General features: G+C 39.5%; 1 protein-coding gene and 1 long non-coding RNA gene across 3 annotated transcripts; one reads left to right on the top strand and one right to left on the bottom strand.

Annotated features, from left to right (window-relative positions):
* Window positions 1–6,004: 6,004 nt before the first annotated feature.
* LOC122932335 lies at window positions 6,005–11,123 on the bottom strand. Its single transcript, XR_006388296.1, has 4 exons — window positions 11,065–11,123; window positions 10,431–10,501; window positions 7,757–7,801; window positions 6,005–6,183 (listed from the first exon to the last, which is right to left on the bottom strand). It is a non-coding gene; the product is annotated as an uncharacterized LOC122932335 (long non-coding RNA).
* Window positions 6,208–10,825, top strand: LOC122932322. 2 transcript variants are annotated; one of them, XM_044286685.1, is made up of 2 exons: window positions 6,208–6,684; window positions 10,134–10,825. In XM_044286685.1, the coding sequence occupies exons 1-2, from the start codon at window positions 6,264–6,266 to the stop codon at window positions 10,697–10,699; spliced, it is 987 nt and encodes a 328-aa protein (XP_044142620.1). In that variant the 5' UTR covers window positions 6,208–6,263; the 3' UTR covers window positions 10,700–10,825. The 2 variants fall into 2 exon arrangements, with proteins under 2 accessions (XP_044142620.1, XP_044142611.1); XM_044286676.1 differs by lacking the exon at window positions 6,208–6,684 and adding an exon at window positions 7,585–8,647.
* Window positions 11,124–15,810: the final 4,687 nt, after the last annotated feature.

Below are 15,810 nucleotides of genomic sequence, written 5' to 3'. Positions count from 1 at the left end.
AATATGCAAAATTAGCAAAAATATTTTGTGAACACTTCTTAATCGTGCAAAGAATCCTAAATAAAGTATATTGTGTTGTTGTGTTTAAGTAGGTAATAGTCAATCACTATTTAAAGTGCATATGCTGTCTGTATTCACGGACTTTATAATATCAACTCCGCAACTGTAGCTGGTCCCTCCGGGTATAGGATTTTTTACTCCGGTAATGGTCTCAATTGTTTGGGTCAGTGTTATACGCTCTCCACAGTCGACCCGAGGAAAAGATATATGCAATATAAGTGATTACCGCTCATTGATTTTTGTAGTGGTACTCACACTTAGTGCTGCTATCCGGTCTGTAGCGTGGCTGCACAGAAGGCTTACCTCGTGTGTGGAGTAAGGAGGTACCTTGCGGGTATATCTGGACTGTATAGTCCACTTTCGCTGTTATCCACGGGTATCCAGAGCCGACCGCAGTTCACAGGTCTCACTCTGTTTAGATCGTAGGCACAGTCTGGACTTATCTGCGATGGGCGTTTCTCGCTACTCCATGCGGTTGATTTAATTGTTCCAGCTGGCTTCTGCTGTCCGTGGGTTACCAGGCTATGGCCAGTAGACCTGGTATCTGTTTGTTTGATAGAAGCGCTTTTTCTAGATAACAATAAAATCTAGTTTTGCCGGTTAACTGCCAGGGTCAGTTTCTTATTCATCCACGCCAGACGCGTTTCGAAGGTTGGGCTACCTTCTTCCTCAGTGGCTTTAGTAAGAACTGTCTGGCTACCCGGCTTTTATTCCTCTGGCTATCAGAAGGGTTCTTTGTTAACCCTGAAATGGATCTAGTGGATCTGGTGTCCTTTTAATCATATGTCTTTTTCATTGTGCAGTTTTTGATGCATTTTTTTCCCTGAGTTCCTGCGTTTTTATGAGTCCACAATTGTTTTAGTTTGTCACTGACAATTACAGTGAATTATTTTTGCGGAAACTAGTTGCAATCTTAATAATCTTTCCTTTCAAGATATACAGTCATGTGAAAAAATTAGGACACCCTTTGAAAGCATGTGGTTTTTTGTAACATTTTTAATAAAAGGTTATTTCATCTCCGTTTCAACAATACAGAGAGATTAATCCGACTAAACAAAGAAAACTGAAGAAAAGTCTTTTCAAGATCTTCTGTAAATGTCATTCTACAAAAATGCCTATTCTAACTGAGGAAAAAGATAGGACACCCTTGCCCCTAATAGCGAGTGTTACCTCCTTTGGCTGAAATAACTGCAGTGAGACGGTTCTTGTAGCCATCTACCAGTCTTCGACATCGGTCTGAGGAAATTTTACCCCACTCCTCAATGCAGAACTTTTTCAGCTGTGAGATGTTTGAGGGGTTTCTTGCACGTACAGCCCTTTTCAAGTCACCCCACAGCATCTCAATGGGATTCAAATCTGGACTTTGACTTGGCCATTCCAGGACTCTCCATTTCTTCTTTTTCAGCCAATCTTTGGTTGATTTACTAGTATGTTTTGGGTCATTGTCATGTTGCATGGTCCAGTTCCGCTTCAGCTTTAATTTTCTAACTGATGGTCTCACATGTTCTTCAAGCACCTTCTGATACACAGTAGAATTCATCGTGGATTCTATGATGGTGAGCTGACCAGGTCCTGCTGCAGCAAAGCAGCCCCAAACCATGACACTTCCACCTCCATGCTTCACAGTTGGTATGAGGTTCTTTTCTTGGAATGCTGTGTTTGGTTTACGCCAAACATGTCCTCTGCTGTTGTGTCCAAATAATTCAATTTTGGACTCATCTGTCCAAAGAACATTATTCCAGAAGTCCTGGTCTTTGTCAACTTTATCTCTGGCAAATGTCAGTCTGGCCTCGATGTTTCTCTTGGAAAGCAAAGGTTTCCTCCTTGCACACCTCCCATGCAAGTTAAACTTGTACAGTCTCTTTCTGATTGTAGAGGCATGTACTTCTACATCAACAGTAGCCAGAGCCTGCTGTAGTTCTCGAGATGACACATTAGGGTTTTTGGAGACCTCTTTTAGCATCTTGCGGTCTGCTCTTGGGGTGAACTTGCTGGGGCGACCAGTCCTGGGCATGTTGGCAGTTGTTTTGAAAGCCCTCCACTTGTAGACTATCTTCCGGACAGTGGAATGGCTGATTTCAAAATCTTTTGAGATCTTTTTAAATCCCTTCCCAGACTTATAGGCTGCTACAATCTTTTTTCTGAAGTCCTCTGACAGCTCTTTTGCTCTCACCATGGTGCTCACTCTCACTTCAACAGTCAGGAGCACACCAAACTAAATGTCTGAGGTTTAAATAGGGCAAGCCTCATTCAACATGCAGAGTAACGATCTACTAATTATGTGCACCTGGTGTGATATACCTGTGTGAGATCTGAGCCAATTTAAGAGGGAATACATGTGAGGGTGTCCTATCTTTTTCCTCAGTTAGAATAGGCATTTTTGTAGAATGACATTTACAGAAGATCTTGAAAAGACTTTTCTTCAGTTTTCTTTGTTTAGTTGGATTACTTTAATCTCTCTGTATTGTTGAAACGGAGATGAAATAACCTTTTATTAAAAATGTTACAAAAAACCACATGCTTTCAAAGGGTGTCCTAATTTTTTCACATGACTGTATATAGCTGAATCATGTAACTTGGCGGCATATAAGTATTTATTATTAGTAAAATATATAATCACATAAAAATATCACTAATAGGATTTCCCTATCTAGTATAAAAGGCGGTCATAATATGCAACATTTAATATTTTTATTTTTTTTCCCTATATGAAGAAGACAAAAGATATAGATCCATAAATCTAAAATTCATTTTTAATTTAATAAAAGACCATTTTTAATATAGTTTTTCTGTTTATTTTAAAAAAAGGTTTTTTATACAAGATGCAAATAGTATAATAGAGACTGAGTAAGGGGATCCCAATTGTGGGAGCTGGAAGATAATCGTCAACCCCATATGGTTCATTCAACATATGCTTTATTCAGGTGTACAGTGGTGGTCGGAGGGGTATGGTATCTGATTTTGTAGCCGGTAGGGTATATTATCTCATTTTATAACCGGTGGTCACTCATGGTGTATTTGGGTTGGAAGCCTCCCGACCAGGGGGGGTCACAGTGCTGATATTCAGCCAGACTGGTACCCTCCGTGATCCGAGGGCATCCAGCCCATTAGAGGAATCCAAAGATTTCGAGTTCGGCATTTAGTCCGGCTGGTGTCAGACTGCCGAACTCGAAGATTCTCCTTGATTCCACCCTGGACATTCGGGCTATGTGATTCCCTCCCCTCCAATGTCGATCTAGCTGTTCGAAGGCTGCAAATTTCAGGGTTTTTGGGTCCTGGTTATGGATCAGTTTAAAATGTCTGGACAGTACATGCTTTTCGTATCCCTTTTTAATATTATTTATGTGTTCCGCTATTCTTACTCTTAGTGGTCTTTTAGTTCTGCCTATATATTGTTTGCCACACATACATTCTATTATATATATGACATTCGAACTGTCGCATGTTAAGAGTTGTTTTATTTCAACAGAGAAGGCATTTTGGGTTGAATTCACTCGTGTGGTTTTTCTTGCAAAAGATGTACTTTTGCAGTTCACACAGCGTCCACATCTGTGAAACCCACTACTTTTAAGCCAGTTGTTAATGGGTCCATTGGTCCCTGATTTTTGTTTAATTGATGGCGCTACTTTCAAACCCAAATTAGGTGCCTTCGTATACACTATGTCTGGTGTTGAGGGAACTAGGGGACCTATAATTTTGTCCTTCTGGATCAGATGCCAGTGGTTTTTAATGATCCGCTCGATTTTTTTATATTGTGTGTTATACGGTAATATTATACGGAATTTTTCTTCACTGGTTTTTGACCCAATATCAATCGAATTAGGCACAAAAAACTGATTCCTATCCATTTCCCTGACTTTTTGCAGGGCTTTGTCCACCACTGATTCTGGGTAGCTTTTGGCCAGAAATTGGTTTTTCATATTGGTGGCTTCCTCTTCAAATTTGTCCTCATTAGTACAATTCCTCTTGATCCTCCGGAATTGTCCTGTGGGTATGTTCATCAGCCAGGAAGGCATATGACAACTTGAATAGAGGATGAAACTGTTTTTCGCCACTTTTTTCTGATAGGTGGTACACACATAGTGGTCCACTTGAGTGGTGATCAGTAGATCGAGGAACTCTGTGCTATCTTGGTTAGTGTTGGACGTAAATTTGAGGTTGTAGTTGTTATTATTGATCTCTTTTAGGAAGGTAGATAAATCCCCTTCATCGCCCTGCCAGATAAAGATGACATCGTCAATATAGCGCTGCCAGAGCACCAGATCCGACCCCAGCTTGGGTAGTATGGTCTCTTGTTCCCACTGTGCCATAAACAGGATGGCATAGCTGGGGGCAAATCTGGTGTCCATGGCAGTGCCCCGAATCTGGAGGTAGTAGGTCCCCTCAAAGAAAAAATAATTGTGCGTAAGTATATGTTCAACACCCTCCACCAGATAGTCTATTTGTCTAGTATTGAGATTCCCATACTTGTTAAGCTGCAATCTCATATTATTCATGCCCTGTTCATGATTGATCACGGTATAGAGCGATTGAACATCCAAGGTCCCTATACGCCAATGTGGCTCCACCTTCAAGTTCTCCAGTAATTGGACAACTTGTGTGGTGTCTTTAATGTATGCAGGGATCTTCTTGACCGTAGGTTGAATCAGTCTGTCAATGTAATGGGATAGGTTGGATGTCAAGGACTCTATACCGGATATTATCGGGCGACCTGGTGGGTCAATCATGTTCTTGTGGATCTTCGGGAGACAATAGAAGACGGGAAGTAAAAAGACATATGATTAAAAGGACACTAGATCCACTAGATCCATTTCAGGGTTAACAAAGAACCCTTCTGATAGCCAGAGGAATAAAAGCCGGGTAGCCAGACAGTTCTTACTAAAGCCACTGAGGAAGAAGGTAGCCCAACCTTCGAAACGCGTCTGGCGTGGATGAATAAGAAACTGACCCTGGCAGTTAACCGGCAAAACTAGATTTTATTGTTATCTAGAAAAAGCGCTTCTATCAAACAAACAGATACCAGGTCTACTGGCCATAGCCTGGTAACCCACGGACAGCAGAAGCCAGCTGGAACAATTAAATCAACCGCATGGAGTAGCGAGAAACGCCCATCGCAGATAAGTCCAGACTGTGCCTACGATCTAAACAGAGTGAGACCTGTGAACTGCGGTCGGCTCTGGATACCCGTGGATAACAGCGAAAGTGGACTATACAGTCTAGATATACCCGCAAGGTACCTCCTTACTCCACACACGAGGTAAGCCTTCTGTGCAGCCACGCTACAGACCGGATAGCAGCACTAAGTGTGAGTACCACTACAAAAATCAATGAGCGGTAATCACTTATATTGCATATATCTTTTCCTCGGGTCGACTGTGGAGAGCGTATAACACTGACCCAAACAATTGAGACCATTACCGGAGTAAAAAATCCTATACCCGGAGGGACCAGCTACAGTTGCGGAGTTGATATTATAAAGTCCGTGAATACAGACAGCATATGCACTTTAAATAGTGTTTGACTATTACCTACTTAAACACAACAACACAATATACTTTATTTAGGATTCTTTGCACGATTAAGAAGTGTTCACAAAATATTTTTGCTAATTTTGCATATTTTTATCTTTATTTATTTTTCTCCTTGGATCTGTTTGGAATATTTTTCACTTGGAACATTTGTTACATCTTATTTCACGTTGGTCTCTTGTATACTGTATGAGAAACACATCACTTGGGGACTATATATTATTTGTAGGTACCTATTGAACACCTACTCGATTTTATTAACCATTACAACAGTTGTTGGTCCATATGTGTAGCTAGGCTGGACCTGAACAGGCAGCTCAACACCAGCTTCATTTTCAGTGGCTATTAGAGTCAATTTATACCAGCTATTAGTTTTATCTCAGTTTATAATGTATTTAGGCCTATTTTGGAGCGAACCATACTGATAAATTCAGTGTGGTGAGCCATGATGACATGGCACCTAACATTACAGTTAATATGTTGATTATATTATTTACTTACCTATGTGAAGAATGGGTTAACCCAGATGCTGTGGGTGCTTGCGCTGATATCTTCAAATTTGATTGGAGATCACTTTAACTGCCAGTTTGAGAACCTATAAAAGAACAGAAAATAACGATTTTGGCTCATTCACGTAAGTATTTTTCAAGAGACAGACCTGCGTTCATCTGTGTCATGGAAGATCTGTTGAAACAACTTATTTTCAGAGCAGAAAGCCAAGGGGGAGAAGAATGGCTGAGGAAGTGCTTACAGCAAGGACCGGACCAGCAAGAAGAGCTTCTTTTATCTTCTAATCCCGTCTGCTGCGCAGTACCTGGCGCGAGCGCCGAACTGATCGATCCTCCCTGCGATAATTTTGTGCGCATGCGCGAAAAACCTGAGACCCGCTCGCCGATTAAAAAACGTCAGCGGAGAGACAAGAGGGCATATTCCCCTTCACAATATGCGCCTCCTTCTAAGACCAAGAAAACCAACTTATCTTCAAGCCGAGCCAGCAGGAAAATTCAACGGCGTCATTTTCAACAGCATTCAACTGTCACTCAGGAGCCATCACCTGCTTCAACAGTTGATCATCCTCCTACATCATCTGCTTCTGGTGAGCTGAATTATAACTTTTTAAGTGACTGCAAACCGCAGGGCACTATTAATCAAGAGATTAATTCACTTGACATTGATTCTTCTAAATTGAAGATTCAGTTGTTTGATGAATTTTTACTTTACCTATCTAAAAAGGATGAATCACCTAAAAATGTTTGGTCTGGATTAGCAGATGTCAGTCAAGTTAATACCCTTAATAGTCTGACTGCTGCTAATTCAACCATTCAACCGTTCACTAATGTACCTAAAATGTCCAATATTAACCCTGAAATGGCAGTAATTCCTGAGCTTGAATTTAACTCAGGTATAAAAGAGACATCTGTTAAAGAAGTTCTGGCGTGTCAAATTTCTCCATTAGGGTTTCATTTACCCTTGAGCGTGAAAGAAAAAATTTGGAGAAAAGAATATGTTGAAATTTTTTCTCTTCTTCCTTCATCTAGTGAGAATTTAAAAAGTGAATTATTGAAAGACAAAAAATCAGATTCTGAAGAAAAGAGAAAATTACACCAGAAATCCTTTTTTAACTGGCTGCAAGCATTTAATATATACGCAGCAGTTTTGGGTGAAAAATTTCCTAGTCTTTGTACTGGTTTATTTTACCATGTAGATACTATTTTGGAGGCATATAGAAATTTTGGCGGATTGGGTTGGTGTCTGTATGACGAATCCTTTCGTCAGAAACTTGCAGTATATCCGAATCTAAATTGGGGTAGTAAAGATGTCGGGCTTTGGTTGAATTTAATGCTCCCTAACAAAAACAATCTTTTTCGTCAACCCAATTTCATTAACGTCAAAAAAGGTATCTGTTTCGCATTTAACGAGTCGCATTGCAGATGGCAACATAATTCCAAATACCGACACGAGTGTTCTTTCTGTGCCGGTTCTCATTCAGCCTCAAAATGTTTTAAAAAACAAGGTATTCACTTCCCAATTTCTAACAAGGAAATTCAATCGTTTAAACAAGGTGACTCCGCTGAATTTGCCAAGAATAATTCAGTGGCTAGGTCATTACCCAAACATTCAGATGGCTAATTTATTAATTGACAGTTTTACCAATGGGTTTTTCATACCTGAATTTGTGGGTCCAGGTTGCATTCTAGTTGAAAATGCGTTATCTGTAAAACAAAATATTGACATTGTTAAAGAAAAAATTGAATCTGAAATTTTGGCAGGTAGGATTGCTGGTCCCTTTGATTCTCCCCCCTTCTTGAATTTTCGTATATCTCCTTTAGCTTTAGTTCCTAAAAAAGAACCAAATTCTTTTCGTCTTATTCACAATTTATCTTATCCTAAATTCAGTTCCTTAAACGATGAGATGGAAAAAAATAAAGCCAGTGTGAAATACTCCTCATTTGATCAAGCTTTGTCTTTTTTACAAAAAGCAGGCCGCAATTCTCTTCTTGCCAAAGCTGACATTAAATCTGCTTTCAGACTACTACCTATAAACCCCATCGGTTATAATTCTTTGGGTTTTTATTTTCTCGATAAATTCTTTTATGATATGGCCCTTCCCATGGGATTCACCCTATCTTGCTTTTATTTTGAGGCGTTTTCAACTTTTCTACACTGGGTTATGGATATTCACTCAGGTAGTGGATTTTTACTACATTATCTCGATGACTTTTTATTTATAGGTCGTGAAGATTCGGATGATTGTATGAATCTTCTGAATAGATTCATTGGTATAGCTAAATATTTCTGCATTCCATTAGCTGTAGATAAAACTGTCTATCCTACTACGAATCTCAAGTTTTTGGGCATAGATATAAATACAGTAACAATGGAATTTAGCATACCAATGGAAAAAATCCAGAATACTGTTCAACAATTAACTCGCATATCCGGAAAAGAAAAAATTACGCTTAAACAACTTCAGTCTCTTTTAGGTTCTCTTAATTTTATTTCTCGTGTGATTCCCATGGGAAGGGTCTTTTCTAAAAGATTGTATGCTGCCACATCAGGTAAGTCCTCACCTCGATCCCATATTCGCATCACCAAACAACTAAAGGATGACATTTCAGTTTGGTTGCAATTTTTATGTGAATTTAACGGTCACACCATTTGGCAGGAAGAGTTTGTTGGCTCAGACACCTTGTCTCTTTATACAGATGCGTCTGGTGCTATTGGATATGGTGCTTATTTTGACAACTTTTGGTCTGCCGAACGTTGGCCTTTAAATTGGATTACTAATAACAAGTACTCAAAAAATTTGGTTTTTCTAGAATTATTTCCAGTTCTAGTTTCTCTAACAATTTGGTCCTCAGAGTTTCAGAATAAGAGAATTCTGCTAAGGTCGGACAATATGGGAGTAGTTTTTTCCATAAACTGTTTAACTTCAAAGTCTCCGTTAGTTTCTTCATTATTGCGTAAGATAGTTTTTCAATGTCTAAAATTTAACATTTGGATAAAAGCTAGATTTATTTCTGGGAAAACTAATTATATTGCTGATTATTTGTCCCGACAGCGCTTCAAGGAATTCTTCTTAATGACACCTCGAGCTTCCCGAATGGGAATTCCTTGTCCAACTCATCTTTGGGAGATATCAGAGGATTAACTAATGAACTTATTTTTGGTTCATTAGCCAAGAATACATGGGCAGCATATTCTGCCGCATGGTTGGATTGGAAGCTTTTCTGCATATCTCAAAAAATTTCTTACATTGATTTTAATTTAGGGAATTTTATCAAATTTATTATATATCTTTACAACAACGGTTTACAAGCCGATTCTATTTCTAAAAAATTATCGGGCATTTCTTTTTTCTTTAAATTAAAAGGCGAAAGCTCTATTCTGAATAATTTTATCATTAAACAAATGATTAAAGGTATCAAAAGAAAGTCAGTCCCCAATGTTAAGACCAGCCCTTTATCTATTGAATTGTTACAAAAGGTCATATGTAATTTAGTATTAGTTTGTTCTTCGGAATATGAAACCAATTTATTTTCTGCAGCATTTTCTATAGCTTTCTTTGCTGCTCTAAGATTAAGCGAGATTGCTGCAGACAATAAAATCTCAAATCCCCCATTATTGATGACAGACATAATTTTGAATAGTGATATTCTAAAGATTTATATCAAAAAATCCAAGACTGACCAATTTAGTAAAGGAGTTTGGTTGTGTTTGAGGAGTTATCCGATTAAATCTATTTGTCCAGTTGATAATATTACTAGATGGTTTCAGGTAAGGAAACCTGACTCCAATGCTTTATTTAACCACTCTGATGGTTCCCATTTGTCTAAATTTCAATTCAATTTTGTATTTCATAAATGTCTCAATGATTTAGGTTACGTAAATTATAAACTTTCAGCACATTCATTTCGTATAGGTGCTGCAACCTTTGCAGAGCAATTGGGTTTAGATAGTTCTGTTATTAAACGTATTGGTAGATGGAGGTCCAATTGCTATAAATGTTATATTCGGCCTAACCTTGTTGTTTATTGATTTTAGGACCTTCAAAAGTTGTATGGATTTTTGGGGATGAACTGATTCAATTGGCTGAGAGAAGATCTGCTTTTAGACATTCTACTGTTAATTTAGGTTATTCAGCAGAATTTTCCATAAACTGGTTTTCCTTTGCTGACCTTAAAATTTCTGATATCTTCAAGAATGTCAGCCTTATATATTCAAAAATGTCGAAACCTGACCTGTTTATTTTACATATTGGCTCGTTTGATTTGGGAAAAATCAAAACGCATTTGTTAATTTATGAATTAAAAGAATTGTTATGTAAAATATGCTACTTACTTGATGGTGTTGTACTCGTATTTTCTGACATCATCCCAAAATTTTCTTGGTTCAATTCTGAGTTATCCTTTCTGGAAACAATTAGGAAAAGAATTAATAAAAAAATGGAGATTTATTTGAAGGAAATTGGTCATGGCAATTACAGACATGTTGAATTAGAAGGATTCGTTAGAGGACTTTACCAAGAAAAGGATGATCAGCTTTCTGATATTGGATGTGATATATTCATTTCAGATTTGCAGAACATAATTGATAATGGTTTTTATTAAAGGCTTGCAATGTTTATTGGGCCACTTGTTTTTATGTGGCGTTGTGGGGTTAAGTCACTCTCTGAGTGGACTGAGTGTTATATGGTTTATTGGTTTAAATATTTACTTATTTATATTTGAGAATAAATTGGATTAACTAGATTATAATTAATTGGTTAAGTAATAAGCATTGCGGCCTTTAATTACCCAACTAAATAAATAAAGATATTTGCTTAAATTCTATTTTGAGTGATGATTTATTCTATTTTGTGAATTGGAGCGTATGACATCATGGAGCGAACCATACTGATAAATTCAGTGTGGTGAGCCATGATGACATGGCACCTAACATTACAGTTAATATGTTGATTATATTATTTACTTACCTATGTGAAGAATGGGTTAACCCAGATGCTGTGGGTGCTTGCGCTGATATCTTCAAATTTGATTGGAGATCACTTTAACTGCCAGTTTGAGAACCTATAAAAGAACAGAAAATAACGATTTTGGCTCATTCACGTAAGTATTTTTCAAGTCCCTCCCTCCCTTCCCTATTTATTTTGTCGCTTTGCTTATTGACGGGGGTTAAGTCACTCTCTGAGTGGACTGAGTGTTATATGGTTTATTGGTTTAAATATTTACTTATTTATATTTGAGAATAAATTGGATTAACTAGATTATAATTAATTGGTTAAGTAATAAGCATTGCGGCCTTTAATTACCCAACTAAATAAATAAAGATATTTGCTTAAATTCTATTTTGAGTGATGATTTATTCTATTTTGTGAATTGGAGCGTATGACATCATAGATATTGGATTTGAAATTTTATGTTTTTGTTATCCATGCCATATTTTATCTTGAATAAATGTATAATGTTTGGTGATTTTGGATATTAGAGTGCCCATCTTTACTTTTACTATGCAGTATTATCTCCAACAGGCCCAGATACTGTATTTCTGATCTTACTACCTATTGTTAGGGTATGTGGCTTCTGACCCATGAGGATCAGAGACACCAAAGTAGGGAAGTGGGCAATACTTTGTACAAGATACAGGCTGTACTAGTCATCAGAAGACAGGTTGTGGTCTTGGACAAGTTTGTGGAGATCTGTAATACAGTCTAGAATGTATAGTTCTGTTAGAGAGGAGCAGTGGAGACAAGCTACTAGTGTTAAATCTGTATCGGAGTCCTAGAAAACCAACTAATTGCTGTAGATAACTAAGTGTGATTCCCTTCCATATGTGAATTCAGTGCTTTACCTTTCCACAAACCCTGTGAGCATTGGTGATTAGGCAGGTGTTAAGAGACATAAGGAAAATTTTAAATTACTGATTTGATCACTTCAAAGATAGTGAAGCTTTGAAGGAGAAACTACTGGAGACACACCGACCATTACAAATGCATCTGTAACTAAAGGGAAACCCAAGGAGAGTCTTCAGTCTCTGCAGTGTGCTGCTTATTGGACTTCTGAGGTTTAAAGGACATTTAGGACAATACATTTATTAATCATCATATGGCTACTGTAAAAATGATTAATTTGATTGTTTGATATGTACAAATCGTTCAAATGATTCCTTTGTTATGTTTTCTATTCCTGTTACTGAGGAGGACCTGATGAGACCATATTGCTGGAATTGTATACTGTACAATGTGAATAAGTGAGTCTTAGGCTTATTAGTGTTACTGATTTAGGCCGAATGCACACATGAGCGGTCCGTAGAACCACGGGCTGGATTCCTGCTGAGTGCACTGCGTCATTGGTTGCTATGACGCAGTGCGCTTCCTGCTGCTGCCGCAATACAGTAATGCACTGGTATGATCTATACCAGTGTATTACTGTATTGCGGCGGCGGCAGCAGGAAGTGCACAGCGTCATAGCAACCAATGACGCCATGCGCTCCTGCTCTCAGCAGGAATCCAGCACGTGGTTCCACGGACCGCTCACGGCCGCGTGCATTTGGCCTTATAATGATGTCAATATAACATATGTATTTTCAGGTTTAGCGGAATATACATTAGGAATATTAGTAGGTTTCATAGAAGTATTGTGGTTGTGCAGGCCAGACTCTTTGGAACTTCACTTCCGATTCCAGTTTTGTAAACAATACTGATCAGTGTAAAAAAGTATGGAGATATTTTGTAACCTCATTAACATGGAGTGAATTTCCAGAAGAGAAAGGTCTCAAGGAGGGAATTTAATATATGTTATTCTAATAATGGGAATGGGCAAAGGTTGGGAACAAACACACAATGTAAGTTGGTCACATATGAGAGATATTTGAGTCAAGGGACTGCTATACTGATGGATGTATATTGGCAATGTGGTAGTCTGGCATATACCAGACTCCCTTGAGACTGGTCAGGTGTGTGCTCAATGGTTAAATTAATCCACCCCTTGTTGGTAATCCCTAAGCATGCATGGGTTTCAGGTGAGTGTGTGCGAACTAATAGTCCATACTGTAGATGATTTTAACTCCTGGAGTACAAGCAGCGGCAAATGCAAAATGGATTCAGAATAAACAGGTACGAGCTATTAAAGTTTATAAATATTACAGATGAGGCCTAGAATGCCATCAAGGAGGAGCTCAGAGGTCTGAGACTGACAGCGGTACAGAACCGATATGCTCTCGACATGATTCTCGCTTCTCAAGGAAGAGTTTCTGCAGTTATTGAAGACTCTTGCTGTACTTTCATCCCAGTGAATGATGATGAGCAAAATGGGACTCTTGTTAGGTCCATCAAGAACCTCCATTCCTTGAATAAGCAAATTATTGATGAAGCTGGAGTTACAGGTGACTGGGTCTCAGGGTGGTTTTTGAATCTTCCATCTTGGTTCTTGCCATTAGTGAAGATTGTGATGCTTGCATGTGCTCCAGTACTGTTATTGTGTCTTGTAGGCCTATTGTTGTTTTCATGTTGTAAAAGACTGTTCTTGAAAGCCACCATGATGCTCCCCTACGCACCTGTTGCTACAGAGGAAGTCAAGGATCCTAAGTGTGAAGTTTGGAGGAGAACATCATATATTGAATTGCAGAAAGCCAGAGGTGTTGTGTGTGTAGTATAAATTTCAGTATCTGTGTGTGTGTTGGGAAAACCAACAACAGGGGGAATGAAGGAGAAAATGAAAAATATATAGTATATTGCTGCCTGATTATACCAGACACTACATTCCCAAATCTTATGCGTGTGTACACATTCCTAAGGTGGGGGGTAGACCCACTTGGGTGAAGGGCTATAGATTAGATGAAGCAAGCATTGGTAATGAACAACAGATGTTGGCCAAGAAGAACATGAAGAAAGCACGCATTATCCATATATGGAGATGTCCAATGGGTTTGTAGAGAGAGTTTAACCTATCTAATGAGGATAGGACAAGTATGTAAAGTTTAGGATGGTTATGTGTATAAGAGGAGTGTGGGCCTCTCCCCCTTCAAGCATTTTCCTTTGTGCAATTGAAGCTGCTAATGCTCCCGCCTAGCCGCAATAAACCTTATTCTTCCTGAAGAATGCTTTTTTCTGAGTGGTTTTTCACAACACGTCAACAGGCCGTGCTGAAGTTGATCTGTTAAGGGGACAAACAGCACACCGCCGCAGAGCTATGGCAGGGTATAAGGGACCAAACCGAGCTGTGTCTCTCGCCACTCAACCTACAACCAGGCATGGTTGTGTCTGACAATGGGCGGAACTTGGTGGCGGCTTTGGAGCTTGGCAACCTGACACACATCCTATGCCTAGCCCACATCTTAAACTTAGTTGTTCAGCTGTTTTAGTTTAGCCTACCCCAATTTGCCAGAGCTACTAGTAAAGGTGTGTGTGCCAATATCTGCAAGTCGTCCACAGCTTCAGCCGGTTTGTCAATGCTGCAGCAGCGCTTGCGTCTTCCAGCTCACCGACTGTTGTGCGACGTGAACACACGCTGGAACTCTACGTTCTACATGTTGGCCAGGCTTTGTGAGCAGCAGAGGGCAGTTGTGAAATACCAGCTGCAACATGGTCGTTGCCTTTAGAGTCAACTTCCACTATTCGCAAGCAAGGAGTGGGCATTGATGTCAGACCTCTGTGAGGTTTTAAAAAAACTTTTATGAATCCACATAGATGGTTAGTGGCAATAACGCTATTATCCACGTAACCATCCCACTGCTGTGTCTACTCAAACGATCGCTGCTCGCAATTAAGGACAATGCTCTGAATGTGGCAGAAGAGGAAATGAGCGAGGACATTACACAGGGTGATAGCCAGCTCACCCTCAGTTAGTCTTCTCATTGCGAATTGGACCATGAAGAAGAGGAGGAGGAGGGGGAGACAGTTGCCTCTGCTACAGCGGCTAGTACCTATGGAACTTTAATTCCATCTGTTTAGCGTGGATGGGCAGAAGAGGAGGAGGAGCAGATGGAGTCATCCTGATGCCTGTTGGTATTCTGGCACACATGGCTGACTTTATGTTAGGCTGCCTTTCGAGCGACCCTAGCAGTATATGCATTTTAGATAACACAGATTACTGGGTGTTCACCCTTCTCGACCCCCGCTACAAAGAGAACTTCTCAGCGCTCATTCCTGTGGTGCAATACCAGAAGGTACTTGTTGAGCGATTGCTCCAAAATTCTTCCTTAGGCAACCGAGGAAGAGAGACAAGGGGAACACACAGCAGTTTAAACAAATGCAGGGCAACACTCTCCAAGGCATGGGACACTTTCATGACACCCCGCCAGCAACCTCACCCTGAAGCGCGGCCAAGGAGGGAAAAGTTTTGGAAGATGGTGAAGAAATACATAGCAGACCATGTCAACGTCCTAAATGATCCCTCAGTGCCTTGCAACTACCGGGTGTCCAAGCTGGACACGTGGCCCGATTTTGCGCTCTACGCCTTGGAGGTGCTGGACTGCCCTGCCACCAGCGATTTGTCTGAGCGTGTATTTAGTGCTGCGGGTGGCATTATGACAGATAAGCGTATCCGCTTGTTCGCTAGCAAAGCTGACAGGTTGACTCAGCTAAAAATGAACAACGCCTAGATTGCCCCTGACTTCTCAACTCCACCAGAGGAAAGCTGCGCTGATGATGAACATAAAGGCAATTTCAATGTATCATTTATAATGTAATCATTCTACTGTAGTCTATTCCATGCCAGATTGT

The sequence above is a fragment of the Bufo gargarizans genome, chromosome 1, assembly GCF_014858855.1.
Source record: "Bufo gargarizans isolate SCDJY-AF-19 chromosome 1, ASM1485885v1, whole genome shotgun sequence".
NCBI classification, from domain to species: Eukaryota; Metazoa; Chordata; class Amphibia; order Anura; family Bufonidae; genus Bufo; species Bufo gargarizans.
The sequence above is the reverse complement of the archived record's forward strand: the minus strand, read 5'-3'. Positions and strand labels throughout refer to the sequence as shown.

Coding starts and splice junctions, on each gene's coding strand:
- LOC122932322 (XM_044286676.1), top strand. CDS start 7,711: ATGGCTAATTTATTAATTGACAGTTTTACCAATGGGTTTTTCATACCT. Junction 8,648..10,133: donor ATTGTATGCTGCCACATCAG/GTAAGTCCTCAC, acceptor TATTGATTTTAG/GACCTTCAAAAGTTGTATGG.